At 42.3% G+C, this 27,207-nt stretch overlaps 2 protein-coding genes across 9 annotated transcripts in view; both read right to left on the bottom strand.

Moving 5' to 3' along the window:
* Positions 1-1,484: 1,484 nt before the first annotated feature.
* C8B (complement C8 beta chain) lies at positions 1,485-17,046 on the bottom strand. Of its 4 annotated transcripts, none has more exons than XM_042820147.1 (13): positions 16,872-16,931; positions 16,069-16,195; positions 15,494-15,632; positions 14,579-14,720; positions 14,063-14,204; positions 12,743-12,875; positions 11,932-12,129; positions 10,032-10,272; positions 8,719-8,847; positions 8,250-8,413; positions 6,435-6,588; positions 5,172-5,240; positions 1,485-3,699 (listed from the first exon to the last, which is right to left on the bottom strand). In XM_042820147.1, the coding sequence occupies exons 2-13, from the start codon at positions 16,125-16,127 to the stop codon at positions 3,548-3,550; spliced, it is 1,722 nt and encodes a 573-aa protein (XP_042676081.1). In that variant the 5' UTR covers positions 16,128-16,195; positions 16,872-16,931; the 3' UTR covers positions 1,485-3,547. The 4 variants fall into 4 exon arrangements, with proteins under 4 accessions (XP_042676081.1, XP_042676079.1, XP_042676082.1 ...); XM_042820145.1 differs by having other exon boundaries at positions 16,069-16,486; positions 16,872-16,929; XM_042820148.1 differs by having other exon boundaries at positions 16,069-16,191; positions 16,872-16,889.
* Positions 17,047-21,808: 4,762 nt separating this feature from the next.
* Positions 21,809-27,207, bottom strand: part of DAB1 (DAB adaptor protein 1) — a 127,015-nt gene continuing 121,616 nt past the window's right edge. For all 5 annotated transcript variants that reach the window (XM_042819955.1, XM_042819957.1, XM_042819958.1 and 2 more), the window contains one exon: positions 21,809-25,157. Coding sequence is in view for 1 of the 5 variants with exons in the window: in XM_042819958.1 (XP_042675892.1) it covers positions 25,113-25,157 (45 nt within the window). In the remaining 4 variants the exon portion in view is untranslated. The remainder of the gene's footprint in view (positions 25,158-27,207) is intronic.

Genomic DNA, 27,207 nt, shown 5'->3' on the forward strand with positions numbered 1-27,207 from the left:
CCCTCCACATAGTGTTAAGGCACTGCTGCAGGAAGAAGCAAAACATCAAATCTACCCCAAACTGCAAAAGACAACAGAAATGACAAAAGACAGTAGATAAAAACAAAAGAAATGCCAGATCCTGGGGAGTTCGGGGGGAGGCTGGCATTTGTTGTGCTGCTGCATTGTGCCCAGCACAGTGAGAGTCTAAGTGCTAATAATGGTAGTACATAATGGTAATAATGACTGTCCTCCTCTCTAGTGTTGTTGATTTACACAACCAGAAGGTGTTAAAATAGGATATAAAAGGAAGAGAAATCTGCAGGCATAATTTGAAAACTGGTGGTTTGCTTTGGTGCTTATTGGGCTGTATTACGAGTACTGCAGAACAACCCACTGTTGGCAATCTGGGGACTGTTATCACCTCTACATGGACTTGCTGGGTCACTTTCTATGCAGTCTCTCTGTCTGTGTCCTTTACTTTCTCTGTAAAGCAGATTTCTGGTTTATATGCCCTCAGAGGCCTGGGTGGGGACAATGGCAAGAGTGCTGCAAGTCACCCAGCTTTCCTACCATATCAATGCAAGGGATCATGGATCAGCTGCTGGACCGTGAACCAACCTGATGACAGCCTAGACCAAATCCCAGCTGGAAATCAGTCTGACCCATTTCCGATGTTAGGTGCAGTAAGAATCAGGCTGGTTTTGTGCTGGGAAAGTTGGACACAGAATCACAGGGTCACCAAACCATTTAGGATAAAAAAGACCTTCATGATCACCAAGTCCAACCATCAGTCTGATGCTGAGACTCATCACAAAACCATGATCCTTAGTGCCATGTCCACACATGTCTTGAATACCTCCTGGGATGGGGACCCCACCACTGCCCCAGGCAGCCCGTTCCAATGATTGAACACTCCCTCTCTGTAAGGAAATTCTTCCTAATGTCATGACATGACAATTAGAACTTACCAAAAATACTGTTTCTGGAACTTCCCCAAACCATGTTGACTGGATCCATCACACATCACAGCAGCAACATCTTCTGGAAGGAGGTGGAAAAAATACATTTTCCCTGTTTATTGAGTTTATTTTTAGCATGCAAATAGCAATAGCTGTGGCAACCAGTCAGTATGGCTCTTGTGCTGAGACACAGGTGACAAAAGCAATGATACAGAACTACCACAGGTTTAAGGAACCACACAGTCTTAGAATAGTTTGGGTTGGAACAGATCTTTAAATCATCTAGTTCCAATGTAAAGAAACCCATATTAATACAGCACATCTGGTCCAGGGCAGGAATGCACTATGAAGAGCCCATTGAGACAAGAATCTTAACCAGGAAAATGGGCTTAACCAGCAGAGAACATGCACGTGTTGTGTCTGCAGCCTTCTTGTTTTCATACCTGGGTTATTAATGTCAACTTGCACGGAAAGTGGAAGTGAGAAACCCCAGTAAAAGATAGTACCAAAATTTAATGCATATCAAAATGAAACAATAAAACCTTCAGCACAGAATTTTTTATTACCCTCCAGGTCATCGTAAATTGTTAGCTAGTTAAATCAAAGCACAAAATCACAAGGACAAGATAAAGTTATGTCCTTTAGGGGAGGCTCCTAGAGCCTATAGGCTCAACATGCAACTGCTACTGAAATGATACACCAGGTAGGCTGTCCTACTCATTTGAAGACTGCCAAGTCTTTCTTCCTCCAAAAAACAAAACAAAACACCCAACCCAAATCCAAATAATACAAACTCAAGCACTTCAAAAAATCTGGGCTTTCCTGATAGGGGGCAAGCTTTGGGTTGCTGTATTTTGCTCTGCTTGCAGCAGCAGCAGATAAATGCACCATGACCACAGGTCAGAGTGCTTACTCCACTGTGATGGAGTGGGGGTCACATTTACAAAAGACACTCTACTTATCTGAGAAAGCTCCTCAATCAGAAGGGGAAGCAGCAGCACTGCAGCACGTGCTCTCACAGGCAGGTGCCCATGAACCAACGCAAGCTGGTGACTGGGCTCCTCTGTTGCACTGCTTCCACAGTGCCCCTTTAAAAACCACAAAGAAAAATGCAGATTGCATTAGCAGTGACCATGACCCTGAATGAGCCACTTGGCAAATTCCTACCACACAAAAGACATCACAGTTACACAGTGGATGAGGAAATGTTGTGGGTGGGCAGCCCAATTACATATGTAGCCCATTATGAGTACAGAGGGAGCTGCTTTTACATATGCACATATGCAATGTGCTCTTCCTTTCTTAAAGCTGTCACACAAACCTTGTCGATAAGTGTGGAGGCGGCATGAGGGCTAAAACTAAATGCATGTTCCATTGTTTAGATGTCAGAGAGCCTGAGATGTTCTTACAAGAATTGCATTTAGACAGCATCAGTCTGAAAGAAGAAAAACTGGTGATATCAACCCATCATCACCAGCATCCTTAAAAGCCTTCCTAAGAGTGTTTGACCTTGCTGATGTTAGGAGACTCACAACACTCACAAATGACTTTGCACTGGTTGCACTGTTTTCCCAAAGCAGAGCTTCTCTTGTCATTTTATAGCATGCCCCAACAAATGTCTGTGTAAAAATCATTAACTACCAAACAAGCTGCAGGAGTAAAGTCCCCAGACTGCATAGAGACATAAGTTCCTCTTTTGTAGGACCTGGGTTGTGATGCATGGCTTTAGGGATGGTAACAAAGGGCAAACCACACATTTTGCTTTGTCTCATTTCATAGCAAACCCTCTCCATCTCTGATGACCTAACCTGCGAGCAGTCATCACTGCTGCCTTCCCAAAGCCCCAGGCAGCAGCAGAAGGAGCAGCTGCTTTCCCATTCCCCATCCCAGTAACATCCCTTTGTCCTTCCCTGACTTCTCCAAGGAAAAAGTATCTGAGTGTATCAGGGTGCACTCAGTGTGCCTGTTCTACTTCTGAATGCACAGGAGGAAGCTTGTCTCTGCAGTGAGTACCACTGCTGTGCAGTTACATAACAATACCTCACTGTCACCAGATTGCACTTTGCAGTTTGGTTTTCACTCCTTCAACATAACTTCTAATACGACAGAGAATTTAAGTTAAATACCATAAATAGGGAAACTGGGGAAGTGGCTTTGAATGTCACACTAGATACTATAGTGCTCATTGAGATTTAGACTTTAATATGCTGTATTTCACTCCATGTGACACAGCTGTCTTCACAGAAGCTGCATGTTAGTGCATATTCTAGTGTAAGATCAGTCTTTTCTTATCTCAAAGGAACCTTCAAAAATAAAATGGCAGAACTTAAAATCACACAACAGTCTCTACTAAATAAGGCATGAGATGCAGCTCGTCCCTATTTTGCCATAAAGACACAGAAAAACTACAGAGAACAGTAAGCACAACCAGAGCATGGGACAACTGCAAAGCACATCCAAAGCTGCGATGCTACCAATGCCTTCTGAATGCACTGGGATGAGACAAGCAGAGCAGAGCCAACTTAGCAAGCTAGTCAGGTAACACCTTCCCACTCAGTTTGGAAGCTGGTCACTGTGTGTACACTGAGTTCTTAATGATTTTCCCTCTAGCAAGTAACAGTTTCAGCATCTGGCCCTGAACAAGATGAGCCGCCATTCCGCGGTGCCGGGTTGTTGCACTGCCGCCTCCTTGTTCGTTGACCTCCTGAGCACGGAGACCAGCTGGCCCAGCAACCCCAGTTTCCATTAATAGCAGCATCTGGAAAATAAAAACCAAGCCAGAGAGGACTGTCAGAATAAAGCAGCTCTTTCCACGGGGAGAGCTGTCAGATTCCATGAATCGTATTTACATACAAACAGCTCTGCCCCATCCACACCAACACCAACACACTTGAGTCATTAGCAGCAATACTTTTATGTACTTTTACCTCTCTGTTCAGCATTTCCGGTGTTCGTTCAAACTACGTTTTGCACATTGAGGACAAAAAGAATGTATCAATCAGATTTATTTTTGGCTATAGGGTGTTTCTCTCCCTGACCTAATCCAACCCAACTAAGGAAAAGAGCAACTAAACTCATGTCACATTTTGAGGTGTTAGGGATAATGTGAGCACGCTCTCCTTCAGTGAACAGCAGCTTGAATATTCAGCTTTCTGTCCACTGCTTTTCCTGTTACAATGTCTTCTTCTGGACCCTGAGCACGTGAGTGACAGAAATTCAAAATCCTGAGAATCACGGAGCCGAACACAGGAGCAACACAGAAAAGAAGGAAAGGGGAGTGAGAAGTTTTATACTGACAAGTGGATGGATGTGAGTCTATGGGAGAGTCAGATGTGATTACATGTGTGCTAAGCAGACCGGAACAAGGTGTAAGTGACTCCACAGTTTAAGGTTGAACAGACTGGCTTAGAAACACCTCCAAAATTGACCCTTTGCTTGGTGTAATCTTGGCTTACAATGCATTTCAGCCTGGCTTTGGTAGGACACAGTCAAGCAGAATGAGAACTGGATAAAAGACTGTAAACAAAGAGCAGTGATAAATGCAGTGCAGCAAAGTGTGGGATGGTGCCAGAGCTCTGGCTGCCTGAGATCCAGTATTATTTAGCATCTAGATTAATGAGCTGGAAGAAGTAAACAAAAATGATTAAATTCACAGGCCATCCTAAACTAGAAGGAGTTAGAACATCAGTCAGGAGACAGCACCAATACAAAGCGAGCAAGAATGCTTCAAAACAACATAATAAGATTTTAAGATTAAAATGCATGGCAACATGCCTAAAGAAAAACAGTTTGCAATGTATGGACTGTATCAAAGGGAAGAACTTGGGAAACTGAACTGCTGGAGGAGATCCAAGGCCTGATGTGGATTGTAAATTGGGCAGGAGTTTACAGAATCATAGAATGGCCTGGATTGAAAAGGACCACAATGATCATCTAGTGTCAATCCCCCTGCTATGTGCAGGGTCACCAACCAGCAGGCCAGGCTGCCCAGAGCCACATCCAGCCTGGCCTTGAATGCCTCCAGGGATGGGGCATCCACACCTCCTTGGGCAACCTGTTCCAGTGCCTCACCACCATGAAGGCAACTCAGTGTGCGCGCAAAGAAAAGAAAATGAAATTTAAGAGCATGCAGGCAATGAGCGTTTGCCCCCTTTGTAGGTCCCTAATCCCATGCCCTGGGCTGGACAGAGTGGAGACAGAAGCACAGGCAGCCCTGTGGGTCCCACTCACCTGTCCTGCTGGGTGTCTCACAGGCAGTGCCACGGTGGCTGAGGGGACAGATGCACTCACACTGTGTTCCTGAAAGAGAGCAGAGATAGTGGGGTTACAGACTTCAATCATGTCATGTTTCCCTGCAGATACCTTTTAGGTGCTGCGAGGGAAGGGATAGGTGGTGAAATCACGTCAGCTTGCTTCTCTGGTGAGGAAAGCATAAAGCAGCAATAAAGCAAAGAAATGGCACTATGCTTCTGTCACAGCAAGTCTCCTCTGTCCCTCTGCAGAGAGATTTCATGGCAGGGTTGGATAGGAACAAAGTGTGCATCTTATGTAGAGGAAACACTTACCTAACCCCACTCAGACCTCCCAGGACCAGAGGAGAGCTCCCACTTGAGAAAATAATGGTCATTAAAAGCCTCTTGTTGAGAACACCCTACATGAAACCCAACTGATCTTGATCCTGAGAAGTTATTGAACCAAGGAAAATTATGAGATGAATCCTTAAGTGCTACAATCAGCTCGATGGTACCTCAAGCAATCGTTCTGCCTTAGACAGACATTTAGATGACAATGATTCTCACCAAGACTTTTGCACATGCAGATTGGAATTAGGCACTTGAAAAAAATGATCCCTCTTCTAGAAGCCCTCATCACATGGTATATCTCTGTTTAGGCAGTGGTTTTCATTCAGTTTGATTATTTTCTCCCCTCATTTTTAAATCACAGCCTGCTTACAAAGGAGGACAGCTTCTATTACAAATATGGGGAGGTGATGGTGCTGACTGTGCTTGGCACTGATGTGGTCATCTTCAAAACACTTTAAGAAGCACTCATTGATGCTGAGACAGTGGACACTTCTCTGGGATGATGGAAGCAAACTTAAAAGCAAAGGAGGAGATATCGAGGTTTTTTTTTTTTTTTTTTTAAATACTTAATTGAGACAGGAGCAAAATTTTGCATGAAACTGTTGCAGACAAACCCTTCCATTAAAGAGGTGCATCCTGTGACTTTACTGTGTTGACTAGAGAGAGGCATTCTACAAATAGGGACCAAGCAGAGGGAGGTGTCCCTCCCTATAACAGTATGGTTGGAATAAGATGATTTAAAGGTCCCTTCCAAACCATTATATATTTCTATGATCTTCCAAAAACCCATTTTAAAAGAATATGACAGGAGCAACTGAAGAACTGATGACTTGCTCAGCCTCCTTCCTCCCAAAGATTCCCTGCTCACTGCTGCAAGAGGCTAGAGAAGCGGTGTAGGACACCCTCCTACCTTTCAAAACTGGGATCCCATTGCCCTGGCATGGAGCACAGCGACAGGAACTGGTCTCCAGCTGAAACTCATCAAGAGCCCGGCGCAGATTTTCTTTTATTGTCATTGCATTAGCGAAGTCAGCTGGAGTCACCAGCTGATACAACGGCTGTACCTAGAGGGATGGAAGAAGCAGCACTCAACACTCAAGATGGCGTGAGCATTTTGTGGCTCAATGGGAGCACAGCTGGTGAGGGAAATGAGGGCCTTGTGGTACATACCCCTGGCTTCCCATTAGTATTTTTTTAAACCTAGTAAACAGCATGGCAGCACAGTCAGGAATACTTGCAGGGGTCTTGGTTTGCAATACCAACAAAATTGTAAATGCAGAAGGAGATTCAAAAACCCAACAGCTGGTTGGAAAGTTCCATTAAAGGCCTTCTTACCATTTTCCTGATGTTGATATTTTATCAATTTGCTCAAAACTACTTCCCCTCGCTCCAGTTTAAAAAGGATCCCCCAAGGCCACCCAGAGAAATCTCCCTCATTCCTCATCCTCAGGCATTCACGTTTGCACTGTAAGTATAATCACCTCTGCATTTCAAGGCTGATTTTTCTCTTTATGAAGCCAAAACAGGGGTCTCACAGCCTTCAAAAAAGAGAAGACTGTGATCTCCAAATACAGCCACTGCAGATGGGATCTCCAGAGTCGTAAAGGATATGGGATGCACAGCACAGTGAACGTGCTGCAGTAATCAAGGAGACTTTGGCCTGCTCATTTCTTTTTCAGAGAGCAAGGGGAAGTTCAATGTGCCCTACACATTGGCAGTCAGCCACTCTCACACCAGTGGACCCATCCCAAATTTCCAACCCTGCTATAGGGATTCCTGCCACAGCCATGCAGCAATAGCATGAATGATCCCCGAGCTGCTATTACAGTCTCAAGTTACTAGAAAGAAGAGAAAGCATCAATAAAGAATGCTCATCTCCTGCTGCTGTACATTCTCTCCTCATCAATTATCTGTGATCCATACTTCACTTTTGGACTTCAGCTCATACAAACTCGGAAATATACTGAGAGTGACCTGCCAAGGCCTTTCTGCAGATGATTTATGAACTGTTTTGCTCTAGTTTTCCCTAACTAAGCATTCCCAGGCTGACATTTAGTCAGTGTCTGCTGATACTTTTGATCTCTGAGCCCCAAAGGGATACCAGTAGGTAAATGAAGGCTTAGAGATATCAAATCAAGTCACTGGGCAGCCTGGCCACTGATGCCAGGCAAGGCAAAGGACATCACAATTTGTTGTGGGAGAACTTTCTGGAAGTGCAGAGCATTGTGTTTACATTGTCTCCTTCTGGGAAACTCCCTAGCATCTTTCTGGAAGGTTCACCCATAGGGCACCAGGGGCTTGGGGAAGGCAAACCCACTGCAGCAAGCACCAGACAGGCACCGGGGCATCTCCCAACCACTGTTCACATTTCAAGAAAAAGAAGTCCTTATGAAGTATATGTTGCCAGTCATGCTTTAGATAAGGATACACTGGCAAAGCAGAAAATGGATGGCCTGCTGGATAGGTAATAAGAGATCACATTGGCATACCCAAATTTGAAGGAGGAAAAGCTGTCGACTTCACTCACTTTCAACAACATCGCCCTTTTTAATGCATCACAACTTTGATTTTCTGAGCACCCACCCTCAGGGCAATGATGCCAGTGCAGTTCTATTCACAGCTCTAAAAATGGCCCTTTAGAAAAAAGTAATTCTCATTTATCTGCACACACTGCTTTCAAAGACACTGAGCTAAGTGAGGCTGAACACAGCAATGGATACAGCACCTTCAGCTTTATGATCTCAGGGTTGTACTGCACAGCATCCCCCCACTCCTGCATCAGTGAGGCTGTCGGCAGGCCTTTGTTAGCCAATGCTGTAATGTGTTCACTTGCTCCGCCACGAACAAGGGCGATGAAGTCTTCCACATACTGCTTTTTGGAGGTGCTGTCTGCAAAAAAACATATTCAGAGAGTGGGGGCTGGGATGAGAAAGGCCACAGGTGCTTCACACCTGATGCATGGTCTCCTCTACTGCATGTCCTGTGCCCTTCCTGTTCCCTTGTAGCAACATTCCCAACCTCTTTTTCCATCCCCATTCCTCCAGCATGCAGCAATAATGCCTTCAGGTCCTTCCACTGCCCAAAGCTCCTCTCCACCACCATGGAGGAAATCCATCCACCAGGCAATGTTATGAGATGTTCTTTTTGCAACGACGTTGGTTAGAAATGAAATCACACAAGTGTTTCACGCTTACCTCCAATCTCTTTTAAAAGGGATTTACAGCCTTCTACATTTATTCCAAGATTCAGAGAGACAGCTTTAATTGTTCCACTGACTTTAAAGCCGTGCTGTGCGCATTTCTGGACGTCGCTCATAGAAAAACCTTTAAATGCACAACAAAACATTGCAGTGTTTCAATAAAACATTTTTTTTTCCCATGTCCTTATACGCAGAAAATAAAAGTTGAAAAAAATATATGAGGGAAAAAATGACAAGATGAAGCTTTCTTTGGGATAATTAGCAGATCGGTATGAAATGAAGTCCATGGATCACAGAACTCTAAAACAGGGTGCAAATGACAGGTGGATACTGAAAGGAGAGGGTTGTAACAACCAGCTCAGCTGCACTGGGCTATGTGGAGCAGCAGCAGGTGGGAGCCTGCGCCAAAGGACTACGTACCACCCATCTCCTCCAACACGAGCCAGGTTTGTTAGGGGTAATGCTTCAAGTAGCTTTTCTCCCCATTTGCTAGCTCATGTCTCTAGTTCTTTCCTGCCAGAAGAGCCTCAATTGTTTCATGGAAGTTTCTTCATGTAAATTCTGAATCTAAAGTCTGTCCCTTTGGGACATATCTGCCTACTGCAAAAGCCAGCAACCTCCAAGCCAGCAGAAGAGCAAACAGACCGAGTGTTGCACACAACAGTCCATTAAATGCTTTCACAAACAGACAACGAAGGCAGTTCCTCACTTCCATGCCAATGAATAAATAAGAGAGTGCAGCTATTGATTAATGTCACACAGCTCTTTCTATCCCAGGCAACAATCATCATTTCTTGCAAAAAAAAAGGAAGCCGGAGTCAAAGAGCAAGAGCAATGTCAGGCACAGGAGTCACCCAGCAAATTATTTACTGTTTCTTACATGCTGGAAAAGCTGTCGAGGCTAAAGGTGCTTCAGAACCATCATTTGAAAGGCAATGGAAAAAGAACTCAGGCAAAGGTTTCAAAGCTAGCAGAAGTGTTAAGCTACACGGCTCTCATTCATCTCAACATCGTGTCAGCCCCCAGAATATGTAGTCTAAAACACTTGCCACAGGGCCCTTTCTGTGAACTGGCAGCATCCACAACTCGAGAGCTAGATGGAGCCCGTGATGCTGAGCATGCTTTGAAAAGGAGTCCCATTTACTCAATGCCGTGAAACACTTTTAATCCCCTATTTTTCTTGGAGATGCTGCTGGCTCCTTCTAGCACGATCTCTTCTTTCCTCAGATCTCGGTTCACACAGAGGGGTTTCCCATTGAAAAGCTAGGTCTGGCCCAAAAGCCTTTCACAAGCTTCAGGTGCACGTACCTGCCTTCTGGAGCTCATTGCTGTTCAGGACTAAAGTATATTCATAGATGCCACCAACGGTAGCCTCAGTGATGTAATGTGTCCCATAGTCTCGGTACAGCTCTCTGTACTCCCCATAGCTGTACTCCAATGGGAGCTGATGGAGTCTCTGCAGAAACTCATAATGCAGCATCAAGGCTCTGGTCTTCAGCTTATAAACAGCCACAGTCAGCTCAGAACGGGCGTGGAGGAATTTGCTGGACTACATGGCATGCAGAAACACAAGAAACACATATTTATAGGTATTTATAAAAATATGTCTGCATGGGCATATATTATATCTCCCTTTTCTGTTAAAAAAGTCATCTGTCGTGTCCCAAGCATTTTGTGCCAAGTTGTTTGGACCAGCACGACAAACACATCAAGGGCATTTCAATATAGAACACTATAGCTTAAATAATAAAACCAAGACATTCTTCCTGAATATCCATTACAAATGCTTCTCATACACCTCTGATCTTGTCACGAGAAATGTCACTTTGCAGGAAGCAAGTGCAAGTTTAATAGCAACAAGGAATGCTCTGCCATTGCTGAGTGCACTGTATGCTGAGGGGAGAGACATAGATCAGCAGTACTATTAAACCACTGACAAGAGCTAGGTTTGTTTACAGCAATAACAGATGAAAAGAAGAAATCAAATGATGTTGCACACTAGCTCTGAATGAATCTCATAAAACAGCCCTACGAGTTACAGATTAAAGCATTTCCAGCCAGCTTGAAGTGTGCACAGATCACAGCTGTGACCACATCTGTGAAGATGAGAGTGGAAGCGATGGTGCCATTCTTATTTTGTATTGTGTGTGTCCTCATCTGATGAATGATGTATTCAGCGGATAGATCGCATCAACCCAAGTCAAATGGCATCTGTTAGTCTATAGTTAAGCTCACAGAAGGCCTGCCAGCAGTTTTCATTCCACATTATTGTCAAGGCTGCCCTGTAGTAGAATAGCGTGGCTTTGCTGCTTGAATTAAGTTGCAGCTCCTGCCTTGCTGAACCCACCTGAAAGAAGAACAGCCCTTCACGTGTGATGGCATTGGACAGCTGTCCACACACTGACTGGTGTCTGGACTGCTTACAGGTACAGAAACCCCAGAACTGCAGAAAATCCTTTTTGTCCTCAGTGTTACTCCATTACTCAGTGTACCTCTCCACAGGGCAGGGGAACTCTGGGCTTCATCAGCTAAACCACATCTTGATCCGTGCAGGATCTCATGTTGGTTGCACCCATCCGTCTCCTATTGCCCAGACATCAGTACCAGTGCTGCACACATCCGTGCATGCTGTCATCAGCATCCTGGTTTACACTCTTTTGATGAAAGAAAAATATCCAATTAGACAAAACAAAACTGTGAGCGTAGGTTTGTGATTTCTGGGTCCGATGCTGTATGAACTTTTTAATGGCTGGAGAGTCAACATGTGTAACATGCCACTGCTGGTGTGCAGCGTGGAAACTCTGCTTGCAGTCCTGCTTGTGCATCTACTAGTGAGATTGCTGTAGGGAGGAGAGGATGTCTGCACTTTGCACTGCTCTTCATTTTCATTGTGATTTCAATGCAAACACCCAAACGTGGATGGCCAGTGCTGACTGGACAGATTGCGTGCAACTGTGGCTGACTGTAAGGGTTAGGCAGCCTGATTCCAGGCAGATCTGTGAATGGAAAAGCTCTCAGGTACTGCAAACACAAACCAAGGTGCTGCAGCCTCAATAAATGTTTGACCAATAAAAACTGCAAAATCCAATCAGAGGGAAAGACTTCATTTATCGCAGTCGTGGCTGCCGACCTGACGATGGGGATGAAATCAATACACACACAGATACAGAAAATGTGTTGGAAGAGATTTAAGTAGAGCAGGGCTTACTGTTGAAGAAAATCTTTTCATCCTTTGAATGAACTTCTTGAACCTGTTGTCGTTATTGTTGTAACCAATTTCAAACAGACTGAGTATGCTTATACCAATGCTGAAGCTTGACTGCGAAGCCTCTGCCTTCAGGACACTGCTTTCATAATTTGAGTAGGAGTCATACTCAGTCATTGTAAATTCATATTTGCCTTTGGTCTGAACAGAAAGCAAAAACAATACATTTTATTTTCTGCACAGTGAACGTACACCTGAAGCACAAGAAGGGAAAGCAGCTACAGATATACTTGTGAATTAATGCTTGCACTTTGAAGATGAAAAGCCTTGTATAATTGCAAAGCACTGTTATTATTAACACTACTACTTCAGAAAGAGCTGATTTACAGCAGTAGAAAAGCTACCATCTCCTCCATACTGTGAGGATCAGAGCCTATTACTTAATACGTCAATCTTATGCAAAGAAGTAAAACATAGGCATCGATGAGAGTAGAAACCCTTAGAGGAAATGCTTTCCTAATAGACAACACTCAAAAAATATCATGCTCAGATTCTGTAATAGGAAGGTCCATGGGAAATTTGCCATCTATTCCAGTGCACACGGATCTTATTGCATGGGCGCTGCTCCAAGTCCATTTAGTGCATGCAGCATGCTTATATTCTGGAAGTTGGGCTAAACTCATTCTTGGTCCATTTCATTGCAGGAGTTTTGTAATTCTTTATAAAACCATTTAGTAATGAAGTTTTATCAGTATTATGCAGCAGATTTAGTGGAATATACATATGTTTATCTACAGAAGGATATGACACATACCTCTGGTGTATAGCTTTCTACATTGTATGGTTTTCTGAATCTCATGTCCGCAATGTAATGGGGAGAACATCCCCCAGCATAGTACTTGTGATCAAGAACTAATCCTTCCAAGTTTTTTGTGATGATATTTAACCTGCATATGAAGCATAATAGCAGAATATTGTTTAGGACTGATTCGGTGCTACACAGCAAATAGCTTGGATAAGAAATGCAAAAGAGTATTTTTTTTTTTGGCTGATGGTTCTTTTTTGGCTGATGGTTCTGCAAACTTCCTTATTCTGAAACCCCAACAGAAAGCTCTGCCTCCTCCATTGGTCGATCAACCTCATTCCTACAGAGAAAAACTGAATGCCTAACAAGCAAGGCCTCTGCTAGATCTGCCTCTCCTTCTTTTGGGGAGAGAGACTTGCACGGTAATGACACTGAAGCTGTAAAATATTAACTCTGATTTTAGAACAAACTGAAAAGGAGGGAAGTCCACTAAAAGCAAATTACTGAGCAATTGCAGCTTCAAAGAGATGAGAAGCATGTTCCTATAATTGTCCAACATTATTTTTAATTTTGATTAAACTCAGAAGTACAAAGCATCAGCAATGACATGCACAGCAGCCATATCTCCTGAGACTAAGTAGGAAATTATCATTTTTTTCCTACAATATGATTTCATTTCTTATTTTTTTCAAAGAAAAAAGCTTTTTTTTTTTTTTTTTCCTGCAGAGTAAGAAAAGACTCTTTTCACACACTATGACATTACAAGAAGTTGCCACAGTCTTAGCCAGTAAAACCCGGATCAATCCAGACACAGAGTAGAATCCCCACCAGGTTGGGGGTTGTAACCCTACCCCACCCAAGCAAAGGACACAAGTTCCACCACCTTCCAGTTTCATGGAAGAAATCCACAACGTTTTGACCCACCAAAACCAACACATTGTGCAAATACACAAATCCACAGAAAAGCACAAATTTTAGGCAATACAACATGCTGTCTTAAATCGCTCATGCAAAATAACTGGAAGATTGAATCATTCCCACTCACGGGCTCTCTATGGAGTCATGAAGGAAATGGTTGGATTTGTACCTCACTCTTCACTCCCAGGTTTTGGCAATACAAAGCTCTCCTGGAAAGACTCATGGACTCAATAAGGATTTCCCTTATTTCAATCCTCAATAAGGATTTCCCAGGCTTTGGATCAAGACCTCAAAGGCAGTCTGACTGGAACTCTTGGATACAGCAATTGCTAATGCTTTTCTCCGTTCCATGTATATGTCTGAAGCCATTAACTACCTTTTGGTAAGAAAATATAGAGATCACCAACTTACCCTTTTGCCAGATTCTCTATTCCCCAGTATTGCTCCATCTTTTGGTCACATTTTCTAAACACTTTTTTGCAGTTTTTTTCATCTGACTGGTCTCCACAGTCATCATCTCCATTACAAAGCAGCCTCCGTGCAATGCATCTCCCTAGCAACCAATGAGAACATTGCTCAGAAAACTATTTATTATCATGCTTACAGGCAATACTGCAAAATCACAGTCCCCTAACGCAGAGTATAGAAATACAATAAAATAAAATAATGCAACATAAGGCTCATGCAGATTCATTTCTAATCACCATATTCCATTTGGCCAAGTTTGCTCAAAGTCTGCTGTAGACTGATGTATGCTAATAGTCACTCAAACTCATAGATGCAAATGTAAAACAGCAATGGATGGACAGGGACTAGCTTCTGACATCCCACAGCCTTGCCAACTCTTGTAGAAGGAGAAAGGTTAGCATGGGGGGGAGTCAGAGACATCACATACACACCATCATTCCTCCCTCAATAAGCCTTTACCTGTAACTGCACACATAAAACCTTCACATCTGACTTTATTTCTGCAAGGATTATTGGTAACACAGTCTTCGCTTTCGTTGTCAGAGTAATCACACGGCTCTCCACTGAACTGAGAAGGTTGTTCCAGGCGGGCAAATCTGTACTGTGATGAAATAAAAAAAAATATTGACTCAAGTGCACAGAAATGGTGAATTCTTTAGATTCCCTAGTTAAAAAAAAAAAAGCAATGTTGTGCTGGTGGAGATCTAAGAGCAATGTGATTAAAAAGTGGAGGCAAAGAAGAGTTATGCTGGTAACGTACCTCGTTTCAAACATTTCTAATCTGGGATAGTTTTAATTTTATTAAGCAAGGATTGGGAATTGGAAGGGATGACAGAAAGTTTGCTTTTATCTGACAGTTTGTTTAAATGTGCCTGACAGCGTAGTGTGGGCATCTGCAAGAGTGAGGAAGGATTCGGTTACATCTCCTCTCTTTCAATTAGCGCTGGTAACAACATCCCTTGTTATTTTCTGTCAGTGTATTTACTTGGCCCTCTGTATCATTAGGGATTTTTTCCGCCCACAACACTGCTGTGAAGCAGTCAATTACTCCATCCAATATGTTAGCCCTCCTTCTTTTTCCCCAGCTTTTGAGATTAACTCTTTGAAATGAAGCTTCGCTCTTCCCAGCCTACATCACCGCTTATCCCTGGTTAAGCCTGGGAATGGCTTCTCCAGCTCATTAGCAGAGGTCCCTCCAGCAATGGGGATTTTGATGTTCACACTCCTGGGGTCATTACCTTTGTTCGATGTGGCTTCTTGGGTAGGGAATGCTCATGGGCAGACAAGGAAATGCATCTTAATTCTGAGAGGCACCGCGTGCCTCTGGATCCCGCAGGGGACCATTTGTGACGACAGGGCTCCCCAGGCACTCACCCTTTTCTTCTGGCAGGGATCACACTTGCTCCACGAGGACCAAGGGGAGAGCACGCAGTCACGGGGCTGGGGTGGGTCACGTGCAGACCGGGCACGTCTGCTGCTGGTGCTGATCAGCCCAAGGGATTCTGTTCCACTGCTGTGTTCAACAACATGAGAGCTTCAGAGTGTAGAGCCATCGAGCTGTGAGGCCAGAATGGCTTGGCCACCCAAAACTCTATAACCATCAGGTGAAACACAACCAACATCCCAACAACCTGGGCCACATCTCAAGCTGTGTGAGCCCTAGAGAACAACCTGGCACAGTGGCTGCCGTATTCAGCTCCATGGCCAGGCATGCCACAAACACCAATCACAATGCAAAGGTCTTGCATGCACTCTGCACTTTTGAAAGCTAGGCTTAAGGGCCTCCCCTTGCCAAGCAAACGATCTCTTCTCAAGCTGGGCAAAACCATTAGCTTTAGACACTATTGTCAGTACACCATAGACAGACATTAAATCACTCATCACATTCATTCCCATAATTAACCTGAACCCCAGCTGTGAGCATCCACTCTTCCCCCAGCCATTCTCACCCCACTACAAGAACTGTCTCCATGGTTTCCATGATGCTGTAGCCAAAATGTTGCCTCATCTTTCAGCCAGATTGACTATTTCTGATTAAACGCTCATCCCAGGTAAATGCTTCATTGTACTGCCTATCTAAGAAGGAAAACATAGACAGTGAATTTCCTTTTATGCCCAGTTTGACAAACAAGTTGCCCTCATAGTGTTCCTGTTCCTCCAACACAAGGGATAGCACCAGCTGAAGCTTTGAGCATGACCTAGTGCCTGACAAGCGGCTTCGTTACTGCATGTTAAAAACCACATGGAATAAAGGAATTACAAAAAACTCATCACCTCACAAAGGCATGAAATCAAAGCTCAAAGTTCAAAGAACAGTGGAAATAATTTCATTAGATCGGAAATATTAGACACTGGTCAACTTCAGCCCTGTGAAAAAGCAAAAAAACTGTTAAGCTGAAAGGGCAAGATGCAAGTACAACCAGATTTTTACCATTTACATACTCAAAGACGATGAAACCTCCTTTCCAACACACTGTTGGGCAGCCTGACTGTTAGGAGGTTGCACACTGCAAGCATAACTCCACCTCAGAACATGACCAGGGCAATCTGTTCTATTAAATTCATCAGATGACTTATCCACAGTCAGACACACTGCATTACATTCACTTCAGAACAGTTTTTGCTATTCATTACAAAGAAATAGCTCAGGACAGCAATTATTTTCCATACAAAGCCAAAGCAAACCATTGGTACTGATTTTCACTACATATCCTATCACCCTAAGGACATCTCTTTGAAAATGTTCACTTACCCGAAGCAATGAACATTTAGGAAGCAGAGTACAGCACAAAGCAGCAGCAGTTTGATGGGGCACGGAGTAAACACCATCCATGCCACAGTCATCATGCCACCATCCCATCAGCAGGTTGAGACCAGCACGGCTTCAGTTCTGTACTGGAGGATTTGGAAACAAACTGGGTCGTTCCCCCAGGCAGTAAAGAGCAAATGAGCCAGCACCTGGCAGAGATGCAAGGTAAACTATGTAATTGTTAGTGCACAGCTTTCTGCAGGCAAACGGGAAGAAAGCAAGGAGCTGGCCAGAAGCAATTTCAACTTTCATTTTTAACACTTCTTTCAGGAGGCAGAAACAAATGAATATTTCAACGAATGAAATGGAATACTCAAGACTTGGCAAGAAGGAAGCAATAAGGGAAATGAAGTCAGCTCTCTAGGAACAAACTGCAAAATTAAGTATTTATTTCTGCTTTTGAACACTGGTTTGTCTCTCGGAGGAAGGCTGGGAATTCCTCTGCCCGCACGGCAGCTTAGTTTTCTTTCAGACTAAAATTTGGGCCCTTCCTCAGAATGGCAAAAGTCCTGAGCCACTGGCAAGAGGCTTGATGGGGCATTGACTTCAATAGCATAGCCAGGACAGAGAACTCACCAAGCCATGCCTTTGAGAACTCACCAAGCCATGCTTCTGGATGAGGAACCTCAAAAGTTCACCAATTTTTTCTTCATTCATCAGTTAAGGCAGCATTCAGTCCTGCTGCTTCTCACTTTGACTACAGCTCTCTTTGATTCTTGAGGCAGAACAGCCTTCCTCTTATTGCCCTCATTTGTTTTAACCTGCCACAAGCATCACAAAGGCAGAAAAACTCTCCAAACTGGCATTTGCTTGCACAAAATATTACATTCCGCTGTGTTTTCTGGGAAAGCAGATGTTCTCGAGGAGACAGTCTTGCATTGAGCACTCTGGGCCAAGGCTCAGTGCTTCAATGACACAAGGAATAAATCCATTTGAATTTGCTCATTATGGGAATGACGGATGCCGTATATAAAATCAATCATTTTCACTGACACAATTCAAAACCAATCTCTATGTAATGACCCAGGCAACTGTGACACCTCTTAATGTATCACACCGATCTCACAGATGGCACCAACTCTGACAAACAAACAAGTGGCTTTTAGTTTGGCAACTTGGTGATGATGATCTAACAGAGGGAAGGATGCAAACTGATCCCTTGTAGGACATTCATCAGAAGAGAGATTCCATTGCAGGCTGAGGTTTCCCACCACTGAACAGGCAGGCAGCAACCAGCAGCCCTTTCATCTCCACGCATGGAGAGTGAACCGGTAGGAATGATGGCTGAGAGCAAGCAAACCTTTTTGTTCACCTTTTTGGCCTTATTTTTTTTGTTAAATGACTTTGCCCCCAGATTAAAGCAAGATGTGCCTAGCTGATACAGCTAGCTTAACCTTTGACACAATTGACTTACCTGTTAATTATTTACAAACAACAAAAAAAAACCCTCACCATCACTTACAGGAAAAATCACCCCATCCACAGGACTTTGCTAGCTCAGTGCACATCCAATATTTGCAGATATTTGTATCTGTAGATATTTGTAGATATCCAATATCTACAGCAGCAAAAGAGAAGCTGTGATCATACGCACAGAGCACACCCTCGATTTTACTGCGAACCATGTCTCACAGCGCATGGAGATTACTCCTGCTTGCCTCCATGCTGCTCATCTCTATTCCTCAATTAGCAGAAAAACATTAGGTTAAAATCACAGCAGGGACCAAGGAGGAATTTCCTGCATGTTAACATATTTTTTTTTCAATGAAAATTGAGTGGCACAAGCAGACTTCCCAAATTCCAAGAGGACAACCAAGGCTGGTTTCCCACCTCCATTGATCTGTGGGGCAGTGTCACCTTCTAACACTGCCCACATCCTCTCTCCACAATTCAGTTCCTTCCTCACTGCTGGCTGTAATAGCCAGGCTGCCTGCTGAGCTGCTTTTTAAATCTCAAAGCACTTAGCCCTCATGGAGCTCTAAGTCACTGAACATGGGTTTTATCACATCTGAAAACGAAGACTCGCAAAGTGCCCATCATGAACACTGAGCTCTCAAGTGCAATGTATCCTTTGCAGGGTTCATAACACCAGCGTTAAGTTTGTAACCCCTCGCTCCTGTAAATAAAACCCATACAGTTTCACCAAAGGCAGTTCTTTTTAAATGGCAGCTTTCTGCCCAAAGAAAAGCTCTGAAACATATCTGTGATGAAAGGCCCTCCTTGGGAAAGGTCAGATGGGAGCAAGAAGCTGTTTATGCTGCAGTTAGTGGTCAAAAAGAGCTTCTATTTCTCCTTCTCCAAGAAAATCTTTTTGCTCCCTGCTTCATAACTCACAATATATTTCCTCCTGCAGAAGAACACAGCTGGCTCATTCCAGAGGGGCTCTCCCATTGATTTTAATGGGGAGGAGCATAAGGTGGCAAATACATGACAAAGTTCACAAATAACAGAGCCAAAGGGACACTTACGGCGTTCACTTACAACTGGCTTTGTTGCATTGCCTTTTTTGTTACTAGCACAGCCATTTTCTGGCCGTGAAACTGGAATCCAAGAAACCCTGGATACAAACAAATCACCTTGTTGAGTTTATTGTCCTTTACTGCCTTTTGATTTTCTAAAAACAGTGACTCAGTCTGAACTAGTTACAGGTACGTCTACACCAAAAGCCCCAATTCTAGGGTCTTGTGAAGACTTCAAGGCAGTGGATACAGCATCAAGTAAGCCACGGAAGAAAAACCATCATGCTCACATCCCTTGTCTCCAGTCCATCTCCATCAGATTTCAAGACAATGCGCATCCAAACTCAATTTCAAACTAGAAACTCAGCAGGTTTTTTTGAAGAAAAAATTCAACTCATAATCTAAATATACCAAATAATAGAAAATTCACAATAAATTGCAGCAGCTTACAATATCTGCTTATTTCTAATACGGCATGCTTTGACATAGAGCCCTTCTCAAGCCCCCATCAACCAACTGCTGTTAAGAAACACAGTGATTCCACAGAAGCTTTACTCTGCTGGTACCTGGCGATAATTCTTCATAACCCTTTATTTTCACAAATGTCTGGGGCTGAATGGACATTGATTTGCTGCCTGTTAACATGTTTTTCTTTTAATCTACTGTGATATCCATTCTATTCTGCTTAGAACTATTCATATAAGTGGTGCTGCGGGAGCTATGAAATGGGACTGAAAAGCTGGCAAATTGCATCAGGTCTTAAAAGACCTTTAAAAAAACCCACACTCTATATCTGAAAGCCACTTGATTGGGTAACATTTGAAGCTATTCTTCTTGCAGAGATTTTTCAGGTGCTGATAAAACATTTTAGGGGTGATAGATTAGCCACATGGCAAACACGTGCATTGAGATAAGACTATTTAAAGCTCTAAAAAGTAATAGCTGGACAATTGTTTCACTAATAGACCCGCTATTTCCTGCCTCTTGTAGGATCATTTTAGAAAGAGACAGGCAACATTACAGTAATCAGGAAATCGTATCAGGATATCTCCCCATATTCCTCAATGTCATGCTGGAATGTATAATTTGGTTTCCACACACTTTGATACAGTAAGTGAAGAAAGGAAAAAAAATAATCACTTTTTTTGGTTCCCCAAGCCAGCTCTCTGCTTTATCTTTGGCATTCAAAAAAGGCTCTTGCTGGGCCTGATCCTAAATTGTAAGTATGGCTGAGAAGACCAGCTTGTGGAAGACCTCATCCCAAGATAGTTCACAAAATAACTTACAGATGATGATATTTGTCATAGTACCATGAGAGCACAGCCAGGAACAGAGTAAAAGTCAGAGAAGAATATGAAGCCACAAGCATGGCATGCAACATAAAGATAGTATTAGTAACACAGTACAGATGCTCAAGCAGAATAGATGGCTCAGACTCACACATTCAATCCAAAAATGCACTTTTTAGTAGTTATATGGAATTCCACTTCGTTCATTTACCACTGTATGTTTCCCCATGTCGGCTTAGAGAGACAACTGCAGACAACAAATCCGAATCTCTGCTGCACAAATGACAACAGTCATTCCCTTCACCTCCTATCACTGCTTTGAAATGATATTCTTCTGACTGAGGACAATATTTGCCCATAAACTAATAAATATGAACCTGACAGGACAGGAGTTCTTTAGAAATAAAATAAACAAAGAAGGAAATAGGAAAAAGAAGGAAGAAACATCACCTTCAATCCAGTGTACACCAGTTGTGGTTGTGTGCTCCCAGCCTACACAACTGCTTTCCCAGAAGATGCTGACATGGGAAAAAAAGAGATCTGTTTGAGTCCTTGCTTCTGCAAAACTGCAGGCTGATCCTGAAAACTGACTGCTAAACATGTTCTCATCACAGCAGGAGATCATGGCCTTCGTTATCTTTACGTAAATTGGGATTATTTCCTCAACTAGTTACATTTGAGTTGGGTATTTTTACATACAATCAACAAACTCCAACTCTGCTTAGGTTGCATTAGCCCTTAATGAATGCAGCATCATGACCTGTTGGACAACTGGGGCAGATGGAAAAGGGATGGGGCAGAAAGGAGAAGAAATACAATAAAATACATGTGCATACTTACAGTTCTCCCTCTTTGTGCATACGGTCATGTTGCACACTGAAATTTCAGGGCAAATCTTTCATATTTACCTTACTTAGCAAAAATGTTATTATTCCTCACCTCTGCAAGAAAAGCAACACCTGGGCTGTTTGAGACTAGATATTACCCAAAGTGAGGCGCTTCTTTTCCTCCTGTCCAAGATATTCATAGCCATCAAAACCATTGGCTAGGACAGATATCCACGCTGTGCTGTACAAATGGCAGGATTTTCAAAAAACAGCAAAAGCTATGAAACAAACTTGCTGAAATGACACCTTTTTAAAATGTTTTTATTCATAACAGTATTACATGGTGTGTTACAGAAATTAATGGAAAATTTCTAAAAATTTGTTGTTTTTTTTGTTGTTGTTGCTGAATGCATTTTACATAAAGTTAAAAATAATGTGTCCGTATATGTTAACAAATGGTCATTATCTGAGGTAAAGTTAAAGTAGGTTTAGAAATGTACTGCAACAGTCATTTTATCTTTCTCATCTTTATTAAAAAAATATGTGTCAGAATGCAGAAATAAAAATGAATGAAAACCACAGAGTAAACATTTTTTGCAAAGAAGGTGCCCAGTACGTTATTAGATGAAAGGTTTTGTCAGACACTTGAATGACTACGATCTATCTCTTCATGACAGGTAAAGATCAAGAATCTACGGGGGATGACAACAGGATGGCTGGTGGAATTCCCTGGTTTTTTAATTTAAAGTGACAAATTTAGTGCTAGTGAAGGACGAGGGATTCAACAATTGCACAAGCTGGATATTCAAGTTATCTACAAGACTGGTACAGTGCAGAGGCCGCACATTCCTCTCAACTCAACATCTCAATCGTGACAAAGACGATCTAACTGCATGACACAGCAAGTCAGAATTTATTTATCAGTGTTGGCAAGGGTATGACAGTAGCCCATGGGGATGGCCCAGCTGTCTCCCATGAAACACCACAATCCCAGCCTCGTTCCCTCTGCACCTATTTGTTGCAAGAACTACAGAAATGATCCGCTTCCTACCAATACGATGTCAATGGATCCTCTGAGGCGTAAATCTCTTCTTTTTCTTTCAACATTTTACCTCATAACTGGAAATGCATTAACTAGACAGAGCCTCAAATGTCTACGATGCATCAAAATTGTCTTCTCGGTTCCGTATGGAGGACAAAACCAAAAAGAGCTGCTGAAGAAGGAAGTAGCACCACAGTGCAAATTAGGAAAATAGGCTTCAAATGTCCTTCAGAAACGTTTTTACCTCTGCTTTTAATCCTGAAACACTCAACCCACCAGGTTTTAGTTCATCTCCAATTAGAAAATCAACCTTCCTTCTCATGGGAAAATAAGATTCGCTACAGAACTGTTTGCACATGTCTAAGGGATAAGCATCAAACGACTGTGAATGGGAATAAAAGTCCTCTTCTCTGCAGGTTCAGTGGGTCTATTCACAGCTAATTTTTTCATTCACATACATTCTGCAACGCACTTTGCTCTAATTTCTCTAATTCAAAATAAAAGATTGGAATCATGGTGTGAGATTTTGTTGTACATATCAACAGTTGCCACCCCAGGTATTATTCAGCCTTCTAAACCATTTTTAGCTTATCATAGAGATGAAGGAAAGTAAAATATTTATAACTCCAGGCCTATTTTAAACATGACAAAAATGCAAATCCTAATGTGTCAATTTAAAAACAAAATCTGCACAATAACCCTAAAAACAGATTCATCATTTAATTTCTTTAACCTTTTTTACTTTTTCTTTTTTTTCTGTTTTTTCTTTTTTTTCTTCTTTTTTTTTTTTCTTTTTTTTCTTTTTTTTTTCCTTCTTAGTGTTAAACCACTAAATTCAATATACTGTAACTGCATAGGAACATCAGGAAAACACATTTGACCTGTATAACAATTCTCTGTAGGGCAAAAATATATAGATTCTTTATGAAAATCATGTGCTAAACATATGAACCCAAACACTGCACTTCTGCTTCATAAATGTAAAAAAACGGAAGTTTTAAACTCTTTCATTCTGTGTGTAAACAGCTCGATGACTTCTATGCAGAGGTTCTGGAATCGTAAGGGGATGCCAATGAAAATGTGATTTCTCGTAAGTGGAGTTGCCTGTGTGAAGAAGCTACACCATAAAATCATGTGTTCCCATTAATTTCACTAGTTGCTGACAAGCTGACTGCCTTCTGCAAATGCACTTGAGCTTCAGCCCATTATCGTAAGCACGTGAGAAAACGTATGTGATGTGAGAACCACAAACTGGGTTTGCCACACCTCCCAAGCACTGCAACTTGCTACCTTCTCTACTGTGTAATGGCATTAGTAAAAGAATTCTCATAACATTTATATTTACATTAAAAAAAAAAAAAAGACAAAAAAAAAAAACAAAAAGAAAACTGGCAATTTTCATTCAAACTCCTTAAAGCCATTTCCCCTTAAACAATTAAAGAGTTTAACAGTAAGATTTTTTTTTTTTCAAGTTATAAAATAAAAATCCCATTTGATTTTTTTCTGATGTACAAAAAGTGATAAAGATGAACAATTTGATCACAGAATCAGTTCGTTATTCCAAAATCCATGCCACCTTTGTCCCATTTTTAAAGTCCGTTTCATCCAACTTCCCAAACCAGAATCATACCAGTATTATTTGGCAAATGATTTTTTTTTTTCATCAAAAATGGCACACAGAGAAGAAAACACTTGTCTGCATAGCATTACAGCAGCAAGATATCGAAGAAATAAAAATATTCCTTTTCTGTACTTTGTTTAGAGTTTCCTAGGAAATACTGAATCTTCCGTCTCTTCCATCAGTGGGATTCCATGTCCTTTCTCTACCCACAACATGAGTATTCAAACAGAAAAGCAGCATTTCTTCCTCATGATGCACTAGAACGTAAAGGTACATTTGGCAACATTTTCAGTCCGGATGGATAAACAACAGAGTTTTATTCTGTGGTTTCAAGTTAAGAATCATTTCCGCGGGAGGCGTTTTGCTCTTGGATCTGTCACTCATACAAAACTACAGAATAAGAAATAGAAAAAAAATGACACTGCCAGTGTTTTTTTGTTGTTGCTGTTTAAATATGCCTACACAAGGAAAAAAAAACAACTCAGGATCAGCCTGATGTAAATGATGATGAAAAACATGTCACCGTGACATAAAAAGTGCCGACTTGTGCCCAAAAGGCTGTTGAATGATAATGCCACTGCTACATACAGATTCTGCTTTTTTTGCTCAAAAGAAAAGGAATGCTCATTATTTATATGTGGCATACACAAGACAAGAAATGTTGAAAAGAAGAGCGAGGAGTGAGATTTCCTAGTCTGGATACCCATGAGTTGTGGAGACAGGGCCGGACTCCTGGTGCGCTAAGCAGGGAGCTGTCACTTTGTGCTGCCATAGGGATCTGCCATCGGTTGCCAAAAATTGTCAGGAACGCTCATAGAGCCGGTCCAGGAGGGCAATCATCTATCCTTGCCAGACAAAATCAATCAGAAAAAAGCAAGAGAGCCAAAGGCCTGCCAGGTGGTTGGGTTTCATTCGAGTCTCGGAGCACCGCAAGCCCGTACCAATGCTATTTCTTAGGTCTGTTGATCTGGGCGTAGAGAGGTTCTGCTTCCTGGGGATGATAAAAATAAAGTAAGCGGAAATGTCTCCAGACATTTTGAGAACATTTTCACAACATCTGCTTGAGGACAGCAATACCTCGTGAGTCAAAACCCAAAGGAAGTGTTTGTTTTCTGTGCTGCTTTGAGCGATCGCGGCACCCCGGTTGGGTTGTGAAGGAAATATGACATTGTTTTGGGAAAGGCATGCTTACAATCAATTTCCTCTTCCATATTGGCTGTGCACCGATCCTCAGGAGGTATTGCTGGGCATAGACACATGGAGAAATGAAATGATTTTTGTACAACTGGGTGTTTTAAAGTTTACGGGCCAGAAATGCAGCTGGCACAAAAGGCTGTTACGTCGGGCTGAGCATCCCACCCAACAGCACAGCAACGCTACTCAGCCATGGATTTCACACAGCTCAGGTAGGAAAACTGCAAGCAGAAACTGCTGCTGAAAGCTGAGCTAACGAAGCTGCGACGGGATTGAAAATAGCAGGATTTTCAGAGCAATGTGGTGTGTGCCTCCTATGAAGAACGAGAAAAGCTGGCTCTGAACAGCTTGATTAGGGATCTGCGTAGCTGTTAGTACAGCTGTTAAAGCAGGGAGGAAAGAATGGTGTTTTTTCTTAGGAATTTCCTAGATGTTGAGGAAAGCAGCTGTATTTTCAGTGCTACTTCATAGCTGACACCTGGTGCTTTCGCAATGCTAGGTTCATCCTGGCTGCAGAGTGAGGCAAACCAGCCAAACGGGGCCTGCAATTCACTCTCCTTCATTTCCAGAAGCTAATTTATTAAACTAAGAATGACATCTAAGAAAAGAACAAGACAGGCAAAAAGGCTAATTAATGCCATACTGCATTAACTCTCCATAGCTTGATAAATATTCAAATACCATGCCAGAGTTGAATTTAACCAAGTTCAAATCAACTCATGTACAGCAGTACCAGAAAAGCTGACTTTAGGCAAAACCCTTTGAAGGCTGGCAAAGCACTGGGCACTGCAGATCACAGAAACATCTGGCAGGAGGTGGCACTGATTGGCAATCGCTGCTGTTGAAGATGCTCCATTTCTGCAGCCTGCAGAGACACTTCTTCCCTATTTCTTACCTACAAGAAGCCCTGAGCACACTATGAACATTAAGAGAGAATGAGCAAAATCTCTCTGAATGATTAAATAAAGACTGCTGAAATTATCCACAGCAAGAGGCAAATACATCCGATGACCTTGAAAATCCAAAGGTAATCAGAAGAGATGAGTGAGAGTAAATAACTGCATCTCACATCCTGTGTGCTGAACCCACCTATGCCAATTTTCATGTACTGCAGACACGAAGCTGGCAGAATGATCTATCACTGCCAGTTCTGAGAAAATCTGTACTAATTAATGTGGAAAGCTGACATACACCAGGCCACTCTTCAGGCATGTGCTCAACCTGAGAAGACTGCAAAGGAAAGCAACAAGGAAAGAGAAGAAAAGGGGAACAAAGGATGTTGTTTTTTTGAGTTGTTAGGGAAAATAAAGGCCTTTCGAAACATCAGATGTGTTTGCTAGAAGTGTCCTCTAATGTCTGTAAGGTACACAGATACATGAAAAGAACAGGTCACCCAAGGGCCACCTGGCATCATTGGAAGAGGAGTTCATTGTTGGCTATTGTCACTTTCAACAGTCCATGATGGAGACTCGAATTACATGCCCCCACCTTTTGTTCATGCCCAATATTTATCTGAACATACACTTCAGGTGGCAACAGCTTTCATTTCTCAATGATTTTCAATGATTCTCACAATGATGTAACTTTTTTATTATTATTTTTTGTGTATTTTGAGTGAAAATCATGCTCATGTATTTTTTTAGGTCATTTTCCCATTTAGATGCCTGATTTTTCTTCTTAGTGTATGAGACTTGTTTTCTAATACTATTCTGAGATAATTCATCAGAGCATCTTGACTGCAGCTCAACACTGCAAATGGCATCTGTGAAGAACTGATAGTGATCCTCCATAGAGCAAAAAGAGCAGTAAAAGCTAGAGGAGAAACAGGAGAGTTGAGACCTGTTGAC

This window comes from Centrocercus urophasianus, unplaced genomic scaffold (genome assembly GCF_019232065.1).
Source record: "Centrocercus urophasianus isolate 14NV4802_14NV808 unplaced genomic scaffold, USGS_Curo_1.0 seq_18, whole genome shotgun sequence".
Taxonomy (NCBI): Eukaryota; Metazoa; Chordata; class Aves; order Galliformes; family Phasianidae; genus Centrocercus; species Centrocercus urophasianus.